The sequence below is a fragment of the Manacus candei genome, unplaced genomic scaffold (assembly GCF_025592945.1).
Source record: "Manacus candei isolate 608988 ecotype Guabito, Panama unplaced genomic scaffold, ASM2559294v1 h1tg000028l, whole genome shotgun sequence".
NCBI classification, from domain to species: Eukaryota; Metazoa; Chordata; class Aves; order Passeriformes; family Pipridae; genus Manacus; species Manacus candei.
The window spans coordinates 26,016,280-26,038,912 of record NW_026138076.1 but is presented as its reverse complement, the minus strand read 5'-3'; the positions used below and the strand labels follow the sequence as shown (position 1 = coordinate 26,038,912).

The 22,633-nt window shown below is 37.7% G+C and overlaps 2 protein-coding genes across 3 annotated transcripts; one reads left to right on the top strand and one right to left on the bottom strand.

Annotated features, from left to right (window-relative positions):
- Positions 1-206: 206 nt before the first annotated feature.
- On the top strand, positions 207-18,071 carry TDO2 (tryptophan 2,3-dioxygenase). Of its 2 annotated transcripts, none has more exons than XM_051790632.1 (12): positions 207-351; positions 725-830; positions 1,989-2,079; positions 2,704-2,774; positions 4,474-4,601; positions 6,154-6,340; positions 8,165-8,272; positions 9,221-9,332; positions 9,450-9,507; positions 10,029-10,108; positions 10,708-10,798; positions 18,013-18,071. In XM_051790632.1, exons 1-12 carry the CDS (start codon positions 317-319, stop codon positions 18,020-18,022), a joined length of 1,077 nt encoding a protein of 358 aa, XP_051646592.1. In that variant the 5' UTR covers positions 207-316; the 3' UTR covers positions 18,023-18,071. The 2 variants fall into 2 exon arrangements, with proteins under 2 accessions (XP_051646592.1, XP_051646591.1); XM_051790631.1 differs by lacking the exon at positions 18,013-18,071 and adding an exon at positions 11,965-12,782.
- Positions 13,299-22,593, bottom strand: CTSO (cathepsin O). Its single transcript, XM_051790635.1, has 8 exons — positions 22,266-22,593; positions 20,994-21,099; positions 19,879-20,012; positions 18,565-18,732; positions 17,008-17,129; positions 15,928-16,091; positions 15,389-15,481; positions 13,299-14,047 (listed from the first exon to the last, which is right to left on the bottom strand). The coding sequence occupies exons 1-8, from the start codon at positions 22,446-22,448 to the stop codon at positions 14,013-14,015; spliced, it is 1,005 nt and encodes a 334-aa protein (XP_051646595.1). The 5' UTR covers positions 22,449-22,593; the 3' UTR covers positions 13,299-14,012.
- Between the last annotated feature and the right edge of the window lie 40 nt (positions 22,594-22,633).

Genomic DNA, 22,633 nt, shown 5'->3' with positions numbered 1-22,633 from the left:
AGCAACTGGTGGAGACCTTGCAGTAAAAAGTGTGTGCCATAGGACAAAACAAGCATGCCAGCCATTCCTTTTTTAACTGGTTGAAAAAAACCCACAACCCTGGAGAGCCAACAACACATGAACTTATTGACCTTTGTGCTGTGATTGTTTCTGTAATTATTGAATAGTGGGGATGGGCTGAGGGCCAAGGAGGGGAATTTGGGGGTTGGCCTAGGCAGTGAGATAAGGTTACATATAAGGCAGCAGCAGCAGATTTGGGAATACCAACGGAGTATATTCCCTGGTGTGCAGCTTAGTGTGTTTGGATCCTGGAATCATGAGTGGTTGCCCCTTTGCGGGGAAGAATTACCTGTGAGTCCTTCCTCTTTGTGTTTTGCTTCAAAAATTCAGTTCTAATGATACAGCATTAATGCAAAATATGAAAGCTCAGAAAGAAATTATTTATTAGCAGCAAATAGACAGTTGTAGCTCTTGCTAAATGAAAAGAGATCATACAAGGACTTGTCTGAGCACTTGTTATTTGATGAACTAGATGTAATGCTACGGGCTGTTACCGTGACAAGGAATTTCAGGTGTACTATTTTTCTCAAAAGCCTGCTTTACTTGTTCTGTTTCTCAAATAAAGCATTGTTTGAATTGTAGATGCATCTGTTAGTAAAAAGGGAGGTATATTAATAGTTCTTTAATTAAATGACATTACATATTTACTTAATTCTTCTCTTAGATTTAATTTTAACAAACTATCTTTGGAAGATGAAAATGAAGACAAATCACAAGAAGGAATAAATAAAGCCAGCAAAGGTGGACTTATTTATGGAGAATACCTACAAGTAAGTTTAAGGATTTCTTGTTTGTTGTCCTGGTTACTCTTATGATTTGAGGCAGGACCTGTGATTGACACTTCTCCCAGCAGTCAGCCAGTCACTAAGACAGGTCTCCAAGTTCCCTTCATCTACATGAGCTCTCCATGTGTAGTAACAGGCACAGATGCCTGTCTCAACTGGAATGGTGCAGATGGACTGTGGGAAGGCTTCTCAAACTGTGAGGAAGATGAGTGTTTTGAGCGGTTTGGTAGGGAGTTATTCATATTGGTAAACCTAAACTGTAAAGTGGTGCACCACAAAATGCTTTCTTTGGTCTGACAATCACTATCTGGCAATTTCTCCATGTCAACAGGTTCTGTGCAATTTCCTTGAATTATTTAATGAAAGCCCAGAACACCTGGCTGAAAAAATATATGCCAGAAATCTAGGGGATAGGATGATTACCAAGGGGGACAAAAAAACCCAAACCCAACCGAGACCTGCAAAAACTAGAAGTAATTAAGAAATAAGTAAAAATAAAATGTCATAGGCAATAAAAGAATCTAGATTTTTTTTCTTTTTCTGACAGCATGAACTGAAGTGAGAGGAATTACTCTGTGCTTGTTAACTAATCTGTTGACATTTGTTCTACTGTATGGAATCTTGCAAAGATTTCTTTTCAGACAACTATAATTGGATTGTAAATTTGACTCAGTTAAAAAAAATAGTAATACCAGAACTGAAATGTCTAGTACAGCCTCAAATCAGACTCTTATGCAGATATTCCTGTATGTTTACATGAAATTTTACTGTAGAAACTCCATTTTCATTGAACATGACAGTATACATGTAAGATCTGGAAAACGTGCTGGTTTTGTTGTTTTGTTGTTGTTTTGGTTTTTTTTTTTAAATAATTAAAAATACCCTTAAAATGATTTTCCGAACTTTATTACTTGATGTACCTAAATGTTCTATTTTAGGCAAGATTTTTTTTTTAAATTTAAAAGTAAAAGTCATACCTGAGACCATTTAGTCTAGCTTCTCGTATAACCTAGAATGTGAGGTCCACAGGTATAGTTTTTAAAAATATTATCCTTAAATATTATCTGTACACAGTAGGACTACCATTTCTTGTAGCAGAATCAAGAGTTTTACAGAACAATCTTTTTTATTATTATTTTTAAGCTGAACAAGATATTGAATGCTCAAGAACTTGAGAGTGAGAAGAAAGGGAAAAAAATCCATGATGAGCATCTTTTCATTGTGACGCATCAAGGTAAGTGGGAGGAGTTCAGTGGGGGTTTAGTGACATTTTTGCTACAGGGAGTTATTTGTTGCTGAAACATGCAATACACAGTTTGTTTGCTATGCAGTTTATTGTAGGCAAATTTTGTGTGATCTTGTGCCTTCTCTGAAACTTCAATCCAGTTTTAACCATCTAGAATCTGTCTAGAAGTCAACATACTGATTAGGGACTCCCCAACTGCTCATATCTACCTGTTTCGCAGGCCCTGGCCTGATGATATTTTCCTGTTATTGACAGGAAACATGTAGATTGTAAGCAGCTCTGGAGTTAGATTTACTGGAGTACCAGATTTGGATTTTCTCTTTCCTCCTTTTGTAATGAACGTTCTGTACAACAAATATCTGATGTGTAAAACATGTTTTAAAAAATTCTGTCAGCATTCTTGGCTCTACATTATTTTGTGTAATACTTCAAGTAAAGGACAGCATACTGTAACAGGTAATAAGTTTGTGTGTCAACATTTTTTTGTATGCTAGCAGGGTAAGTGTAAGCTATTAATTTCAAATCAAAATATAAGAATTTCAGTTTCTCAGTGCTAGGAAGAAAAAACAAGTAGCCTCAAAGCTGATGCTAATGGTGCCTTTCTTGTTGTAGCATACGAACTTTGGTTTAAGCAGATTTTGTGGGAAATGGACTCTGTGCGAGTGATCTTTCAAAATGGCCATGTAAGTTAGAAGCAAATATTAATTTCGGGAAAATTCAGCCCAGTCTTTCTCTTGCCTCCTGCCTTTCAGCCTGATATATTTGGGTTTACTAAAGCACCATGTTCATGTTCTCTTTTCAAAAATAGCATCAAAAAATGATGCCAATGAAATTTGGCTGAGTGGCTCTTATATCCGGATAGTAGAGATTTTTGATCAGCAAAATCTTATTTCCCCCTGAAGTATGCCTTTTGCATAGATCACCCTCCAAGAGCAATTTCATTGGCCAAAATGCTCTCATAATGCTCTCCTACTAGTACTGGGCAACAGGAGAAACTTAACTTGGAAATACTCTACTGCAGAAAAACCAGGCTCAAAGGCAAAACTGAAAACCAGAGGGCTCACAGGTATTTTTATGACGAAAAATCGCATCTGCCTTTGCTCAGTTTTTCAAGTTTACATATAGTATCCTTCTGTCCAATATCTGCTGTGGGAAAGAAAACTCCTTTGGTAGTTGTGTAATATTAAATACAACAGAAAAGCAAGAAGAAAATCACATTGTGTGAGAATTTCTGAAAATGACAAATATAACAGTAATATTTTGAACATCTCTAAACATTTGTCTAAAGCTGAACACTTAAGCTTATAACAATAGGTAACAATGGAAAACTCTTGATTTGATACTACATCTACAGAAAAAGGCTGACTGCATGCAATTTGAGAAATACCTTGAGTATCTCATGAGCATGTGTCTACAAATTAGACCAGGTTGAAAGAAGAAAATTATCTTTGTTGTCCTCCGCATTCATTATTTTGTTGGCTTTTTAGTTTAACATAATATCAAATTATAACTGGTTCAAATCAGTTCTTAAATAGAACAATTTTTTGTTATTTAGTTTTGGGAAAAATGAAATCTTGCTTCTAATCAGAATTTGAAATGTCAGTGTTAAGGTCAAGTACACAGCCAGGCGATTAGGGAAATTATTATCATTTGCCATTTTTGTAGTTTGATATTTCCTGGTTGCATACTCAGGTGTTAGAGAGAAGTTTAATCCCACTGAAACTAAAAGATATTTTAGCAGACTCTTCTGCAGGCAAAGTATTCAACTTAGCCAAAAACGTTCTGTGTTTTCCATTTAGTATTTTGTATTTCCCACCAGATGTAGTTCTTCTCTGTTCTTCTCTGCTTGCTACTGCACATTTCTGATAAACATGTTTTAGATGTGCTCTCCTGATGTACCTCTCAGTTTTTTCTGCTTCTCAACTTTTAAGTAATTTCCACACCTGATTTATGACTTGTTCCTTCACAATAATAGAAATTATTATGAAAGTAATTATAACAGAAAGTGTAATATAATTATCATATTATATCATATTAATATTGTAGTTATTGGAAATTATAATGATATTATTTTGGTCTAGAATTTAAATTCTTTTACTTCTATTTCAGTCAAAAACATAGAAAAGAAAAAATTCTTTTATGTTTGGCCTACTTGTATCATCTGTCAGAAAAAAATTCAAAGATTTCACTCTGAAAATTGTAGTTTCAATTTCAGTTAAAAACAGAGTGCTTTATTCTACATGAGATTCTGCAGCTATGGATTTCATGTGGGAAGGACTTGGGAACTAAAGTGATGTACAACAGTGAAAAGATGTGAAATAACTTGGTAGGACCTAGAGAGAACACCATTCTGTCTGGTTATGATCTTTCTTTTTTCTACAGGTAAGAGATGAGAGGAACATGCTGAAGGTTATTACTAGAATGAATAGAATTTCATTGATTCTGAAATTACTTGTGGAACAATTCGCAGTTTTAGAAACTATGACTCCACTGGACTTCTTTGATTTCAGGTAAATACTTACTATTCTTCCACAGTAATCCACTAGCTGGTAATTCCTATCTTTAGAACTGATTGTGAATTTTGGATGTGTGCTGACAGCATCATCATTCAGCAAGGTGGGAGCATACCTTAGAGGGACAAACATGACCTTAAAGTGTCAATTAAGGTCAATTAAGAAATCGAACGTGAGTCCAACACGTTCTGCAAAGGATTACAAGTGAATAGTTGATGCTTATGTGTAGGATGCTGCTGAATGGTTTCAGAGTCAAAAGTTCGAACATAGCTCATGGTTCTGTTAACAATTTACTTGAAACTTGGTGCTACACAGTTGCAATCTTTTTCTATGGTAAATCACAGAAGTGCTTGGGTGAGAGAAATGCACTCTCTATAGATTATAAAACAGGTTTTTCAGATGTCTTGGTTTGCATACTGTTTCCTTCCTTCATGTTTTCAGTGGGTCTGCAGAGCTGGAAGCTTCAAGTGGCTGAAGGCTGAAGAAAGCTTTGCTGTTCCTTCTCCTTTTTCCCTAATAACTTCTGCTGCCCAATCTTGCAGGGCTGGATGGTTGTAGCTCTTCTGCTTTCTGCCCAGGCTTTCTTTGGGATCCTTTGGCTCATCTCATTGCTCCCATGGCATTTCTGTCTCTTCCCTCACTTCATCTGGGTCCTTCCACCACACTACCATGTGTGACAGCTTCATCCACTGTTTGCTTTCCTGTTCTTCTGCTTCTGTCGCTGACCTGTCTGACTTGTGACCTCAGTGCCATCCAGCATCCCATTCACTTCTACACTGTTTTAGTACCCTTTCCTTTCTGTCTTTTAATGTTCCCAAATTAAAATAACCAGAAAACTAAAATTTTGCTTCTCTTGGAAGTTTGCAACATCTGTAATTGTCTAGCTGTTAAAAATGCTTTACAATTATCTAGCAATGTGGGATTTCAAGTTACTTTTATTAGTAATTTTTTTCAACACAGACAATTTAACTCTGAGAGAATGCTCTTAATTAATCCCTCAAACAAAACCCACTAATTCTATTGTATAGAATAAGGCGAAATATAATATTGCGCATATATATTATATATACCCATATATAGGAATTATCCTGAGTAACAAGCCTATTTAAAATGCATTCATTGTTCAGATATTGCTGTGGAAGTTTTTGTAATACCTATTTGGGGTGAAGCTGCTTATTCTGTTTGGAAAGAGAATGATATTTACTAATGTTTCCTCCTGTACATCACATGCACAAAGCTGCCACTTTAAAACACAATGTAAACATAAGTGTGTGAATGTACCTCTGTATGCACAAACAATATATAACTAGAAAATGTGATTAAGTTATATGTACCTTGTCGTTGCATTAAAATAGCTTTTTCCTTTTCTTAATTGCAGTCATATAAAAAATGTTCATATAGCTGTTTGATGTTCTTTAAATATGAAATATGGTTGGTTTGGGGCTTTTTTTGTTGGCTTGTGGTTGGTTTTGGTTTTTTGAGAAGAGAAACCCATCACTGTCAAATTATATACTCCATTTTTGTATCTTCTTTTCTTCTGTTCCCAAAGATACCACCTAAGCCCAGCCTCAGGTTTTCAGAGCCTGCAGTTTCGCTTGCTAGAGAACAAAATTGGAGTTCCCCAGAGTCTGAGAGTCCCTTATAACAGAAGGCATTATCGTGATAACTTCAAGGGACAGGATTATGAATTACTGCTTAAATCAGAACAAGAACCAACACTACTGCAACTTGTGGAGGTAACAATCTCTGTCTTAGACCTTGCTTCATTTTCCCCCATCTCCTAAGAATGTCCTTCATTGGTGTCAGTGCCAAATTCTTCTTAAGAGAAGAAAGCATACTGGCAATTTCCCTATCATTTGTGTTTTGGATTCTTATCAATATTTGTATGAGAGTTAGTCATTAGTAAAACAACTGACTTTTCACAGCATTTCCTTTCATCTGAAAATTCTGACCGCTAAACTTGTAAATTGCACTGTGGAAATGTAAACTAAGAATGTAAATATATTGTTTCATTTGCATTGTTTTTCACGACTGTAAGACCTTTTGAGAAAAAAACTCTAAAAATATTTCCACTGTTAGTGCTGGCTATTAAAGAGGTTAAAATCATGATTTAACGACTTGGTCTCAGAGTTACAAATGACTCACAGTAATTTCTCCAACTCCCTTGTCATCTTCATACACAAAATTCACATACCGGTGGCCAAGAGGGCCAATGGCATCCTGGCTTGTATCAGCAATAGTGTGGCCAGAAGGACCAGAGCAGTGATCTCTGTACTCGGCACTGGTGAGGTCACAGCTTGAATTCTGTGTTCAGTTTTGGGTCCCTCACGACAGGAAAGACATTGACGTTCTGGAGCATGTCCAGAGAAGGGCAACAAGGTTAGTGAAGGGTCTGGAGTACAACTCTTATGAGAAGCAGCTGAAGGAGCTGGAGTTGTTTAACCCAGAGAAAAGGAGGCTCAGAGAGGATCTTATCAATCTCTACAACTGCCTGAAAGGAGATTGTAGCAAGATGGGGGTTGATCTCTTCTCCCAGGTAACAAGCAACAGGACAAGAGGAAACGACCTCAAGTTGTGCCAGGGGAGGTTTAAACTGGATATTAGGAAACACTTCTCCACCAAAGGGTTTTCAAGAACTAGAATAGGCTTCCTGGGGAAGTGGTTGAGTCACCATCTTTGGAGGTATTTAAAAAGATGTGTAGATGTGGCACTTTCGGGACATGGTTTTAGTGGTAAAAATGGCAGTGGTAGGTAATAGCTGTACTAGATGATCTTATGGGTCTTTTCCAACCTTAATGATTCTATGATTCTATGATAACTTTTTAAAGAAAAATGCAGTATAAACCTCAAAAACCATCATCCACTTTATTAGCCCTGTCTGTCTAGTAATACCTGATATAGAACATTTAAATTTCTTTATCTTTTCTTCATTAACTTAGATGTCATGCTCTTGTATCTTTCAGATGAGAAGGAGGAAAATTAAGTGGTCTCTAAAGGGAATTCGACAATAAGGATTCCTATTTTTCCTTCCTAATTTAATTTCCATTATTAAAAAGTAACCAAAGAGAAAGCTTTGCAAACTGTCAAGTAAATTTCTAGACTGTATCACCACATATTGTGGTTAAGGTTAATGACAGACGGCTTGATCAGTATTCAGCCTATCTGACATGATAAAAACTGGTTCTACAGGTGGTTTTATATCTTCCTTCTGAGATTTTTCATTACAATTATCCTATATATATGAGGAATAAGATTGTTTTCCTGTATGTACATGGGAGTTTTTTTTCAAATATACCCTCAGAATGAGACAACTTTTGTCTTCTAACACTGGTCATTTAATCTGGAACCTGTGGGGGATTGTGTACGGCACCATTATGCAGGTATAAGGCATCATACGTGCCTACTCCAGCAATAAGCACTTCTAAAGGATATGAAACTGGAACAACTGAAGAAGTAAAATTTATGTTGGTATAACTTGTAATTCTAGGGTAATGAGCTTGCATTGTTATTGTTAAAACACACCATTATCATAATTTTTACTGTTATTATTATTATGAAAGGCATGGCTGGAAAGAACTCCGGGACTTGAAGCAGAAGGATTTGATTTCTGGGGACAATTCGAAATGAATGTTTTAAAAGGTCTAGAAGAGGAATTTGCCTTGATACAGGTATATGGCATATGTGTACTATTGAACTAGCTATAAGCAAAGACAGCTGGCAAAATAACATTACATCATAAATTTGATTTTTGGCCCACTTACAGTCTCTCTCTCACTTCATTTAATCTTCATCAGTCTCTGTCTGCAAGAAGCAGAAAAAAATTGCAAATTCTTCAGGAAATTGAAATAGTTTTGTAATTTGACATCTAAGACCATTTAAAGCATGAGATACATGGATTATTTTGATTGCAAAAGAGATGAGTTAGTATCAATGGAAGGGCCGGAGTTGATTTTACTGAAACTACAACTTCACCTTTAGTTAGTACTTGCATCTACAGTCCAGACTATACACAAAGTTTGGGCCCCTTAGCTGTGAGTATGGAATGTCACTATAAACAGCCCATTTCTTGGGCAATTGGCTGCTATGATCATTTGAATTACACTGGCACATAAGTACCAGAAAATCCCTGAATATTTTATGACCTTTAGCTTTAAGCACATTTTTAATGAGAAAAAAAATCATAAGAACTAATCAATTTCCTGAGAATATCTGTTTATAACTTTCTAATTTACCTAAACTTTTTTATATACACTTTTCTTACCCAACGCTGTGCAAGGATGTCTACGTTTTACCTTGAAAACAAAATAAATCAGACTTCAAAAAAATTAAGATTAAATGTTTTTAAGGCCTCTAGACCAAAATTAATGTGATACAAGTTTGTTTGGACATTCATTCATCTGAATTGTGTTGGCATCTTTTTAATTGTATATTTTGTGGTAATTGCACTTCTTAAAGGTCAGTGACTCATGTATCTTGTTTGAAAATACAGTTCTTACATCTAAGATGCCAACTTCAGAGTATTTTTATGATGAAAGTAAAAGTTGCATAATGAGTCGTTCAAGTGCTTAATTTTCCCTACTGAATTCTAAAACCTGTTTTTGTTTTAAATATCAAAGGCCAAAGCAGAATCAGAAGAAAAGGATGACTTATTGTGCGAATTCCAAAAACAGAGAGATGTATTACTTGCATTATTTGATGAAAAACGCCATGAACATCTCCTCAGTAAAGGTAGATTGTAATATTTTATGTAAATTTGTAAGTTTTATACATGATATATATAATCACATAATAGCAATAAATTTGCAGGAGAATCAATAACAAACTAAGGACATTTGTATTTTGCAGGAGAAAGACGACTATCTTACAAAGCACTGAAAGGGGCCTTAATGATCTACTTCTACAGGTAATGTTGGAAGATGTATCTTTAATGCTTTTAGGCAGGAGGAGAAGGGAAGATTAAGAACAGCAGCACAGATTTATATAGGTTGGAACAGGCCTTGGAAAGTAATCTAATCCAACCCTCCACAGAAACCCTAATTAGTTAGACACAACTAGAAAGTCAGATCAGGCTGCTCAGGGCCGTGTCCAGCTGAGTTTTGAATGTCTTCATGGATGGAGGTTACATGGCCCCTCTGGGTGTCTGGTTTGTGTCTGACCAGATGGTGCTCCTCAGACGGTAACTAGGAAATGCCTTGTTTAAACTGTTCTACCTGTCCTAGAAAGATTTGGAGTACTTTTCCAAGTAGGAGGGAAAAGGTGTGGATTAAGTCGTAGGTGGCAGAAGCATTTGTTAAAACATCCATTAACATTTCAATACTAATTTAGGAAAAATATATGCAAAGTCACTAAGCACCAGTGAAGTGCTTCTTTGAAAAATACAGTATAGGCCAAGAGGTCTCACGTTCTTCTCTTTCATTTTCCAAGAGAGGAGCCTCGTTTCCAGGTTCCCTTTCAGCTTCTTACCTCCCTTATGGATCTCGATGTACTCCTGACCAAATGGAGATGTAAGTTTCAATTTTTGACTGTGACACTCCTTCTTTTAGGTGCAAGTAAATTTTTCTGTCTCTGAGTTACACCCATTCTTAGAATCGAGCTTTGGAGTTAATGCTTTATGCATGATTTTTTTTGTTTGTACTTCAGCCAAAAGGAAAGATTAAGAGCTGCTTCTGTGATAGATACATAGGTATAGCTGTCATTTCTATGACCTGCTATAAGTTAGGTGAATTCTTTTATTTAAGGGACAGGTATATATTTTCCAAATGTCATCATGATGTCTCTTAATATGAAAACATTCCTTCTGCTCCTTCCCTATCTAGAAACACATAAGTGAATGTATTAATTCTGTATAATCAGGGCATAATAATGTATAAAAATTAGAGTGTTCATTCTGAATTAACAATAATTTTGTATTAGTTGACTGATGAATGGCAGATTTAACTCCTAAATTTCTCAAAACCTAGTAGTTCTGTATCTCTGTAAAGACCTCTGTGTGCCCTTTAATATTTCAGGGACGCATCTTGTCATGACTCTTTGGTTCTATCTAAACACTGAACATAAATTCAGGGTTTAGATACATGACATTTTCTTCTTTTGTATCACTCAGATAACCATGTCTGCTTGGTGCACAGAATGATTGGCAGCAAGGCTGGCACTGGAGGCTCATCAGGCTACCACTATTTGCGCTCAACAGTGAGGTAAGAATAATGTGTTTCCCCTGCTACCTGCAACAACACAGTTCATAAAACCTCTAATGCTAGGAGACATATTTCAGACAGTTCACTGGAGGCCAAAGGGCTGCTGCTTCTCATTTGGGACTCTAGCATCGCCTCCTGGTCGTTATCCGTTTACTTATCAGGTTGCCATATATAAATTCCAAGCCTTCTGGGGCAAAAAAACCTTTTGATCACTCATGCAAAGTGCTATGTATAATTCTCAGTCAAGGGATCCAGACGTTACTGTGATAGCAAATAGTATTAACCCTGTCTTATCTAGTTTGTGTGCCACATAGCACAAGTTAATGAGGTGACACAGGCTGGAAATGAGTCCCGTCTACTGTGCAACTGATGAGTTTCTTTATTCCTTAGTGTGACCACTAATTGCACAACCTGAGGTACTTCAATTTGGGATTGAATATAATCTTAGCCAATAGTAATTACTACTCTCAGGCTGTGTAGGCAATGATCAGAAACATGTTTCCTTCTGTTGGATGAAGCAGAAACTTAAAAGGGATGGTTGTGGTCTGAGGACAAAACTCTCTGAATGAGTAGAACTTTCTGTACACAAAATTCAAGCCTTCTAGATGCAATTGTTCTGACAGTCCTGAAAAACATTATGTAAAAAAGCACAAGGATATTTAGACCTCTTTATAAGAGGATCTTGAGGTTTGTTTTCAAAAAGAAACTGTACATAGTCGCCGACTACTATGTATGGCTGCGGGCAACAATCACCATCACCACCATTGTAACACAGGGTAGAGTAGAAAGCAGATGGTTGAACTGAATTTGAGGATTGAAGGTCCACTGTATTTTTTAGAAAGCCTTCCCAGTCTTCCTTAATTTCAGGTTAACACTGTTCCTAGATAAATACTACTACGTATCTACCACAAGAGTGCAGGTCTGGAGATTATACCCTATGTACTCTGCTATTTCAGAAGAAAGACATGACTATAGCAACCCCACTCCCTTTTTAAGCCTAATCTGCTATACCCCAGAAACAGTTAGGTTTGTATTCTTGCTCTGCAATATTCAGGAGGGTTAGTGCAGAAACCTTAATAAATTAATGAGATGGAATGATTGCTGAGGATTTAGAAATTATGGCCTTCTTATGCTGATGTATTTATTATTCCAATTGTCTTTTTCAGTGACAGATACAAAGTATTTGTGGATTTGTTCAATCTTTCAACATTTCTAGTGCCAAGACACTGGATACCAAAGATGAACCCAACCATTCATAAATTCCTTTACATGGCAGAATATTGTGATAGTTCCTATTTCAGCAGCGACGACTCTGACTAGACTGCTTTTCTAGACTAGTTCCTGTAAAGAACTTCATGACTTTCACCTTGAGTGGTGCTGCCCCTCGAACAACAGCTATTCTCATGGAGTGTAGGAGAGTAAATATGTATTTATGTGTGACAGCTATGTGAATAGTATGATCGGCTTGTGGAAGAAATTTAACTGTTTGTAGAAAAAATAATTTGTATTGAGTTAGCCTATACTAAGACTAAAATGATACCCCAACCCAACTCAATGACCAATTTAACTCTTAGTTGGCTTCTTAAAACCTACACCTAGAGAGAGGGAGCAAATTATATGGAATTATAATGATCCTGACTTATTTGTACATATTTTTGTATTTGTTTGCCTAATGGCTGTTACTAATTTATGTCTGGTTGAGGATATAATCAGTCTCATCATCTTCAGAGGAATATCAGTTTCTGAGCTCTACTGCAATTTCAAAAGGAATTTTGGGCTAGGAGTTTCAAAACCTGTATTTAAAAAGTAAGTCCAGAATCTATAGGAACTGCAGCATCCTGAACTTATATACATACATCAACAATCATGTTGCTACGTATGGGTTACATGTGAATGTAAATCCCTTCTGTAGAAATACTTACTGTTAAGAATAGCAGATATAACTACTTAGTTTGCACTTCAAATAAAGCAGTATTAAAGCTCATCTTTTGTTAAGTCTTCTTCTAAAGCAACCATAAAGTTCAAACAACAGTATGACAGACATTTAAAGTGGCTTTTATGCAAACTATCATTGAAAAAAGGATAAAACTGATACATAATAAAGGCAAGTTTGGTCATAGAATATCAATAAAGCTGTGTGGTCTTCTCAGTAAATGGACTCTTGTCTTTTTAAATGCTTCATTTGGAAAGACACACACCGTAGGCCTAAATTTCTGGTGTGTTCTCTGTACCATAGCAATTGTTTTCCAGTTATGGAAGTGTGCTGTTTGTTGTTTGTAAACCACTCAGAGAAGGACATACTACACAACACTCTGACAGTACAGAAGACTTTTCATTTTGTTAATCTGAAGTTTTCAGCCAAGTAAAATCAGTAAGTAGCAGAACCTGAATTAGTGAAACATGGCTAATCCACTTGGTCTTCCTTTAATTAAAAAAATTAACAATTAGAAGGACTAAAACAGTAATACTTACAACAGACAAATATAAACACTCATTGCATTTTTCATAAAAAGTTTATAAAAAACTATTAACATGGTACAGTAATTGAGTGCAAAAATTACAAAATTGCTTCAATACTTTTCAAAGTAGGGCTTCTTAAAAGACACAGGTAAAGCACTGCAGATGGAAGACTCAGAGCATTTTAGAATTACACGTTTGGTTGTGAGTTCTAGTTACATTTGCCTGCAGCTGCAGTTTCACATGTCAGCAAAGCTGGAACCCCTTTTTGATTCCCAGGAAGTCTCACCTCTGAATTCAATTAACGCAGGAAATCCAACACTCAATTGATTTGATGTATTCTGTAATTGCTGACTTTCTAAATTGTTACTCATGGTTCTTTTTATATTCAAATAATTCAAAATACACTGTTATACTATTGATTTTTTGATCCAAATTCCTTCTCATTTGCCACTACTGCTTTCCTTTTAAGATTTTTCTATGGAATAGTATTCAACTCTGGATAGAGTTCACATTTGAGGTTTCAGTCCATCTTAGTAACCCTGCAGTTGATTCTGAGTCTTCTTATTCCGTGAGAAATTTGACACGCAACACAAATCCAACATAAAAATGTTTTTAAAAACTGCAGCCATCTACTGCCTAGAAGCAGGAATTGCCCTTATAGCAATTTCTTATTTTAGAAAATGTTGTTTTGAAATACATCTTCATATACAGTGTGTGTCCAAACGATATTTGTGTTCTTTGGCCCAGAGAAGTGTCAAACAAAAACTGATGAAACTGTATCTGCGATACCTGCAAAGGAATTACAATTTTTTTTAAAAAATACTAGAAGTGGAGACTTCCCAGAATTCCTATTCATATAATGCCATCTCTCCGCCATGCCACAACAGCAGGTGAATTGCTGGGGGGGAGGGGGTACATGGAATCATCTGTAGCCCTTTTATTTCTTGCTTGCCTGACACTGTGTGTTCAAAATTTTAGATCCTTTTTGAGGACTCAGCATTGGTGCAATCTGTGTGCTGAAAAGCAATCTAAACCTTGATATCCTGCATTGGCAATATATAGACAACGTGAAGCTATGCAACTTTGAAAGCTCACTAAGAAACTGGAGATCACAAACTCCATTTGTAATCATTCCTACACTAGAAGCAAAGTTTGACTATAGACAGTGAAGGTATCAAATGGTAATGGCTCTTCTACCCTTAGAAGTGGTGTCAGAGGACATCTGTGGGGGAAATAAGCAACTACTGTCCTTTGCCAGATTGTTCTTGTGTGGTACACTGCAAAAAATGTGAAAGATTCTGCTTTTTGAGAGAACAGATTTTGAAAATAATACATCTATTCTCCCTGCCCCCTCTACAATTGACTTGCTTTACCACTATTTCTAAATTTCCCTTTCAAAATTGTTTCTTTACACAAAACCAGTAAGAACAAAAGATTCAGCAACATGAAAAAGCTGAATACATTGTTCTGATCTTTACTGAGTGCAGGCAAACTGAATATTATCTGTTTTTATTTGCAGAAGATTAAGATAAGCTAACACCAGGGCAGGAGATGGAACTAGCATTTAAAGGATATACCTCTGTCCTACAACAAAAACCACAAGCAGGACACATTTCCCAAGCATAGGTAGATTCAATTTTTGTATTTGTTTGCTAAACTGAGCCCAGAGATAATTGCATCCACCAGACAAGGACAGCAGCTGTTTTACTACAGGGAGTACAGCAATGGCACTAACCTAGAACCATGACACATGACTGCATACTTTACAATGCCATTACCTCTATGTGGTAAGGTACAATAGTAATCTAACTGTTCGTTATGCTTTATATATTTTTACCTCTACATAGTGCTTTTCAATCATTTAAATACCTGGCTTGGTTGAACTAGCAACACTTTACTTATTTTCCCATCTGGACTCATTTAACCTCTGTTAAAGCATAGCAATGATTTGTATTGCCTCTCTGAGGATCCCAATATATCTTTACTATGACATTATATTATTATATAATATATATACATAATATATACTATATTACTATTATATTATTATATTATTATAGCCTTACCTACATGGAGAGATACATCCCAGTGTGTGGCCTTTACCACTTAATTATTTTTTGCCAGACTTACCACAGACATTGCCGCCCATCTTAACACGAACATAGCCATCTATTCCCCACGTAGGCCCCCAAGAGTTCTGTACAATCCAGTATGGGACACTACCTGGAAGAGACATTTCATGAACTAGAGACAACATGAGATCTGGGAAGCTTAAAAGACCCCTAACACTCTACAGAGCAAATTAGCATTTTATTATGTCATAATTTGCAATGGTTTGATGATACAGGCCAGTGAAACCAGTTATTCAAACAGAGAACAGAACTAATATTCCAGTATCGAAAGACTGGATATGGGCTCTTCTAGTGTAAAGACACATATAGCCATGTTCTTGACTTTACAAGGACAAAGTCCCATAGAACTAAAGTAGCAGTGGCAAAGTCACTGGGATCAGGCTGCATTTCCAGAACTGATGTGACATCAGACCAAACAGCTTTCAACAGAACAACTCGTTCTAGATTTTAATCACTTGTCCCACAGAAGGCAGAGCTGCAAGTAAGAGAAAAACATGTAAAACCTACTGGGTTGAAGTTCAGTTGATGGAAACGCACCTGTTCTGTCAAAACCAGTCACAAGAACAGCATGATTTGCTCTTCCACTGGAGCAGTGATACTGTATGATTCCACCAAGATAATCCTGCCAGCTAACTGCATCTACTGTTACTGCCAAAGGGCCCCAGTTAACAAGCATTCTCATCATTTCTTCTTCTTGACCGCTGTGAAAGGAATGAGGGATAATGCCAAGTTACTTTAGTTAGCACACTAAAGTGATTTGAGAGATGGTAATCTCCTTGTTAAGTATGAATTAAAAATCAAATAATGAAACTGTTCCCTCTTGAGTTCTACATGCCATGTAAAATACATTAGTAATTATATATTTCATATACCACAACACAGTAATACAAATATAGGACACAGAAACAATAGGAAAAGTGCAGATCCAAAGATATAATGCTATTAAAAAGCAGCAAGTTTCTGGGTCAAGTCAGTGGGCAATGGTGAGCACTACAAATACAGCAGTAACCCAATTCCTAGTCAAAATCACAGTTCTTGTCTTTAATTTCAGTATGCAGTTATACTGTACTGATAAAGATTAGAAACACAGGTTTTTTACACAGAAACCTAAAAAGCTAAAGTCTTCACACAATTCAGTTGACAATACTGTTTCTAAAGTCATGGGCTGGAGAAGATGTGGGTGGGTATGTAAATGGAGGAATACTGAAATAACTGAATATTTCCTAATTTTTTCAACAAATTCCAATTACTACAGGTAAGATTTACTGTTTCTAATAATAAAGCAGTATAATGTTCAGTAAACATACATGAGAAACTGTAACTGCCTCAACACTCCAGTTTATACACAGCCAATTTAAAAGAACTAATTTCAAGCCACAGACTTAAGCTTTCTCATTTGAGTAGGCTTAGTGATGGCAGTGTTGAGTGGATTTGTAATGGCAAGTCTTAACTCAAAAATGTTAACACATTAATCCTTCTCCAGCACACAGCTACAGAACTGGTGCAATCAATCTCATAACCTTTGCCTGGTCAATGCACTATTCACTCTAGATTACTCCACAATTGCTGAACACAGAAGGAAAAGTATAGCAAATAAAAAGAGTCAATAATAGCTACCTGAAGTCATACGCAGCAAATCCTGTTATTGAAACTCCGAAATCTGAGCGATCAAAATAATGGCACAGTCCTGTTTGAGCTTTAAAAGTGTATTCTGAATCTCTCACAAGTTTCACTCTTGTCTGCAAGAAGATAAATGAATAAGAATTTAATGCATTTGATTTTATCACTATGCAGCTCAAAACATATTGAAATTGGCCACATAACCCACTCAAAATTCAGTGTGCTCTGGGTGAGATTAGAAATGTGTCATATTGTGAAATAGGTATTTACTATCTCTAGTTTTCTTTTTCACTGAGAAAGCTTCAGAAGGGATCCAGAAGTCTTTAAATAATGAATAAAATTTAAAAAGCATCTCAGATTTAAACTAGCCTCATAAGCAATCTCATCAATTTCAAGATAGAGAGATACTCATTCGATGAATGACTATTCATTCTCTTCAAATGACTTCCACAAACAAAATTATTCTCTCCTTGGAACAGTTCAAGAAGCACAAATATCCCAAGAAGCTATATAAAATACTGAAAAGTCTGATTCTGTTACTAGCTTCAAATCCTCATACTAACATATTACATTTATATAATGGTTTAAAGTCCAGAAACAAAGCTGTTGTATCAGCCTTTTATGCTTTCCTTGTCTTCTGCAGTACAGTACATTTATGACAGTGACTTCTCCAGCCTAAATCATTTGTGGTCCCTCTGTTGCCAAGCAAGACAGAATTTTGCTTCAGAGGAATCAAGATGAGTATCCTCTGTTGTTCTTGAAATAGAAATTTAGACAAGTTATCTAGACGGTTATTAGCAATGGTTATATGAATCTTCAGGAATTACAGTTTCTTAAAAAGGAAAAACCAGGGGTTTTTTAAACTTCAAAAAAAGAAGGAATTCTTTTCATATTCTTATAATTCAATCTGAGAGAGTACTTTTTATTTCAAAGATATAAAAATGTTTCTGTTTACATGTTATTAACACACATTTTTTGTTTTTCATGAATGAAATGTGTTAGCTACAACTGAAGTAGAAACTGTGTCTCCATTTTCAATGTTTTGGGTTGCAAGTGAAACAAAGGTAAACACAATCCATTTTATTCTAAGGTTCTCCACACTTATTCATAATTTTGCAGTGTTTGCAACAGAAACCATAGAAATTTGAAAGCAGAAAATGTCAACATCCTTCCTAGATGCTGGTGCCTCAAATCCACAAAATGACATATGGATAAATGGCTCCATCTACACTGGTTCTGTATGTCTGCAATTCCAGCTGAATTCAGGAACATTATTTTCAGCCCCTGAGGGCTGATTTGTTATATTCACAAGAACATATACGGACCATAAAGTTCCAACCAAATTTTAATTCTGCTTAAACAAATTCTCTCTTAGTTCCACACTAAATAAATATGCATACATATACACACGCACACATACGTATATGCACATATAAAGGTACACACACATCAGGTGAGCTCCACACTTCGTCTTCCCCACCACTTTTTCCCAGTAAATAAGAATGGTGATATGAAAGCTAATGAAGGGTTTGAGATTTATAAAAAGTTCCAAACCTGGTTCAGCCAGCTCAGAGCACTAACAGTGGATCCCCCATTGCAGCCGTAATTATTGTATGAGCAGTCAATAACTTGCTGCACACTGAGCTCTTCCAGGTTGTTTCTTTTAATTGCATAGGCGGACTCTATACCACCCACAACGCTGAAAGCCCAGCAGCCTCCACACTGATAGAAAGGGAAACAGGAGAAAGAAAAAGTCACTTTTGTCTTTGAAGCCTGATATGAAAAGCAAAAAAGAGTCAAAAGAGTCGTCTAATGCTCTTCATTTACTACACCATCCTTGAACTTTGATTTTAAGGCAATAATAAAGAAACTTAATCATCCATTTAAAATACTGAACTGTTTTTTCTCCTATACTGCTCTCTGAAAGCCAGAAATGCATTATGGATGTCTTATTTTAAGGATTCTGACATTGTGGTTGTCTTACATTAAGGAATCCCTCCTGATGATTTTTGTCCTTTAAGATAGGTCTGAGGATGCTTTTTACTGTGAGATATCTATTTTCTTAAAGAAAGATTGGGACTCAGGATGAAATTATTTTTTAACCACATTAGTAAGTTTTTGTAGAATTTTATAGAACTGTATTAGATTACAGTTTAAGAAATGGTAAACTCAAATTAAACATAATAGAAAAACTCTTAGACAATCACAGAATCTATACTGCAGTTCTAGGCTCTTAAAACTGAGGCCTTTAAATAGGAAGCAGAATTTATTCCTCACAGGGTCCAGGTTACACAATGTGAAGCACAGATGGGAAAGACACTGGGGATTTAACAGCTTGTATCTTGGGATAAACTGTAGTCGTGTGGGGTCTGGTCACCTTCCTATCATGAATGCATCCCCTGAGGTGTTCAGTGGTAAAGATATGGGTGTTGACTAGCCAAGGGCATTTGATCATGGGAACAAACAATAGGAAAGGATCTGTACTCATCCAGGTAAACTGAGGGGGATGAGATCAGGTATTAACTTACCTTGGTCCCTCCAGAAAAATACAAGGCACACATGATGCAAAATACTTGCAGATTTGGTTAACTAAATCAAAAAATGTATTATGCACAGTTTATAAATAAACAGTTCCTAAAAGCACCATTTTTACACCTCATCCTTTTAAGTCTAATCCCACCTCACATAAAATGCTATGTGACTTTGTATATGTTCACCTGGTCATACTTGTGCCAGCTCTCCAATGAGTCTTGAGGCAGTGCTGGTCCTTTCCAAAACCTTCACTGTGCTCTGCACACTGCACACTGCACACTGAAACTGTGTCTGAGTAGTGCTTGAGAACCAGGAAAGGAAAACACGAGGACTTACTGTTTGCTGATTTCTCACTTCTGCAATGACTTTCTTGTCCCTCCAGTCAAACTTCTTTGGCAAAGGTATTTCCTTTCCCTTTGGCACTTTTGCATATCTGGGAAGGTTGTGAGGTATGCTTCTTAAGTAAATAGCTAAACACAGAATACAAACATCTATAAATCTACTAACAAAAAAAAAATCCACAAACCACTATTTTACTAGAAGTCACAGAGGTAACCTTGATCTGTAGGTAGAATCATGAGTTTAGATCTCATTTTCAAATCCAGAGAAAATTCATGTGTTTTAATATAATCATTATACTCCACAATGAATGTAAATATCCCTATAGTTCCAGAAAGAAAAGGAATATTCTATATAGAGAATGCGGGTAGGAAATGTGTATATTTTCTAAAGTTGAACAATAACCACTCCATAAAACAAGTTTTGTTTGAAAATTTTCACATTTTACTGACTTAAAAAATACTATTTTATTTTAGTCAGGTACAAGGGGAAAGTAAGAGCAGAATAAGGTAAAGATTCTGAAACACCCGCTAACTGTTGGTTTTTCACTAAAAAAGTTGCTGAATTATTTAAAATTTAAAAAGGAGTTAAATCCTCTGATAAATAGAAAATGTAGTAATAGACTTGAACAGCAAGAAGGGAAGATTAGGTTAGACATCAGATAAATTTTCTAGGAAAAAAATAAAGCACGTTATATTGCTCTGGAAAGTCATAGCTGTGATTGTACAACCATGGACCTCCAAGCACTGTTTGGGCTGTAGCCAGTTTTGTCTTGGGATAGGCAATAGGAACTTACTCAAGAACCTTGTGTATCTTCCACTTTTAAAACTGATGCAACTGAAGAAGGCTTTAGGGCACAGTGAGAAGAAAGAAGGAAAGACGGAACTGCCTGTATACTAAAACATATTCAGGTTGTGAGCAATTCAACATTGCAATACTGGAGAACATGAAGAGGATTGTTGCATCCTTCAGAAGTACTGATGTGGGTACCAGGCATTGTAAATTAGCTGACTATCAGCATGGGGAGAATCTGTAAATGTGAAAGACAGAAGGTTCTGGGAAAGAATAACAAAAATAACAGAAAAGGCATTAGCAGCAATCAGAAAATGTACCTTTGAACTCTTCAGGAAACAGGTGAGAAAACTGATTTATTCCATAGAAAGCAGTCGTATTATCTTTTGATGATGAATTCAGTAATCTAATTCTTTTAGCGCTTTCCTGAAGGAAAAAAAAAATAATTGTGGGCATTTTTAAGTTAGCAGTAGTGACAAAACCATAAGAGCAGAAAAAGAAAAGGTTAGCAACAGTAAGCACGAACTTAGATAACAAGACAGCTGTATACCTCAGATTCGCTGTGTATTCCTAGCAAACCAACATAAAAGCCATTAGACTAATTTCAACTCCAAGAAAGATCAAAAAAAGCACTTGTTAAGTGCAAGGAATTGATATGAAGCAGACAAAACAGGCAAGCTGAGAACAATTTGGGTTAAACTCATCTGATGTCTTTCCTTCACAGCACAACAAACCTTGTGGTTTAGAGATGTAAAAATGCCTTCAGATAAGAATTAACCCCACCATGCTTCATGTCTTTATAAAGCAAAAGAAGAGCATAACGGTCTAAAGACATTAAACTCCCTAAACTTTATACTATTGGGAATCCTGGATCTCTGAAAAACAGGGTTTTGAACTATGAAAACAGGACAATCTGACCCTCTTCAACTTCTGCTGACAAAGTTCACCATGAAATATGTAAAATTTCATGCCACCTTCTGCGTTTTCCATGACGACTCCATCGCACTCCCTCAATGGCAATAGTGGTCTGCTAGTGCATCCTGGGCAGCATCACCTTCGATCCCACCACACTGGCAGCCACCACCCGGGGCGGGAGCCAGATCGGGCTGGTACCTCAGCCTGGTGACCATCCCCTGCCCTGTAAGACCGGCTCCCGCCTGGAACGATGGGCAAAAGGGGGGCACTAGAGCAGGCACGGCCTGCCTGCCTTTTCCCCCTTCTCCGGTCGCCCCATATCCCTGGGAAACAGCTCTAGCAGCACGCTCCGTGCAGCCGGAGGGGTGACCCCCGTTGGCATCCGGGCACGCGTGGCCCGGCTCGCACCTGCCGTCCGACATGGGGAAGGCGAGAACGGCAGCGGCCCCAGTGCCAGCGATCTGGGGAGACGCGGATCTGGGGGATGCACCGAAGGCCTGCGGGGGGTGGGGGGTTCCGGCAGTGCGGGCCGAGGAACCTGCCGGTCCGCCTTCCTCCGCCTCCCGGCCAGCAGCGGCTGAGCGGCACTCGCCGCCCCTCCTCCTCCTGCGGCGGAGCCCGGCGGCAGCGGTCCCGCAGCGCGGATGGCGAGTGGAAGAGCGGGCTGGGACACCTACCCGGAGGGCCGCCGCCACCGCCTCTTGCTCCCGGCCGCCTCTGTCCCACGGAGGGCGGCCCCGACCGCCGCCGCCGCCGCCCTCCTCCCCGGGCCGGGTGGGTGCAGGCGCCGGGAGGGCGGCACTGCCCGCCCGCAGCTGGCAGCAGAAGAGCGCCAGCAGCCCTACGGACCGCCATGTCATGGCGGGGTGCGACTCGGCGGGCGCACCGCCACCCCGCGGGGTCTGCGGCCCGTCGGTTTCCGTGGGGGAAAAAGGGGTGAACCCTCCCTTCTTCCCAGCCGGTGCCCGGAGGGTGCGCCCCGCTCCCAGGCCAGCGCGGGGGCCGCCCCCCGGGGCTGCACCGCGCGGCGGGGCGGGACGAGGCG

Bases quoted from the DNA above. Each gene is read 5' to 3' on its own strand.
- CTSO (XM_051790635.1), bottom strand. From the start codon at position 22,448: ATGACATGGCGGTCCGTAGGGCTGCTGGCGCTCTTCTGCTGCCAGCTG. The intron at 17,130-18,564 runs GTTTGGAACTTT...ATCTTCTTGCAG, and splicing joins CTCTGAGCTGGCTGAACCAG to ACAAGAGTGAAACTTGTGAG. The intron at 15,482-15,927 runs GTGCGTTTCCAT...TGTCTCTTCCAG, and splicing joins GACTGGTTTTGACAGAACAG to GTAGTGTCCCATACTGGATT.
- TDO2 (XM_051790631.1), top strand. From the start codon at position 317: ATGAGTGGTTGCCCCTTTGCGGGGAAGAATTACCT. The intron at 8,273-9,220 runs GTATATGGCATA...TAAATATCAAAG, and splicing joins AGGAATTTGCCTTGATACAG to GCCAAAGCAGAATCAGAAGA. The intron at 9,508-10,028 runs GTAATGTTGGAA...TCATTTTCCAAG, and splicing joins TTAATGATCTACTTCTACAG to AGAGGAGCCTCGTTTCCAGG.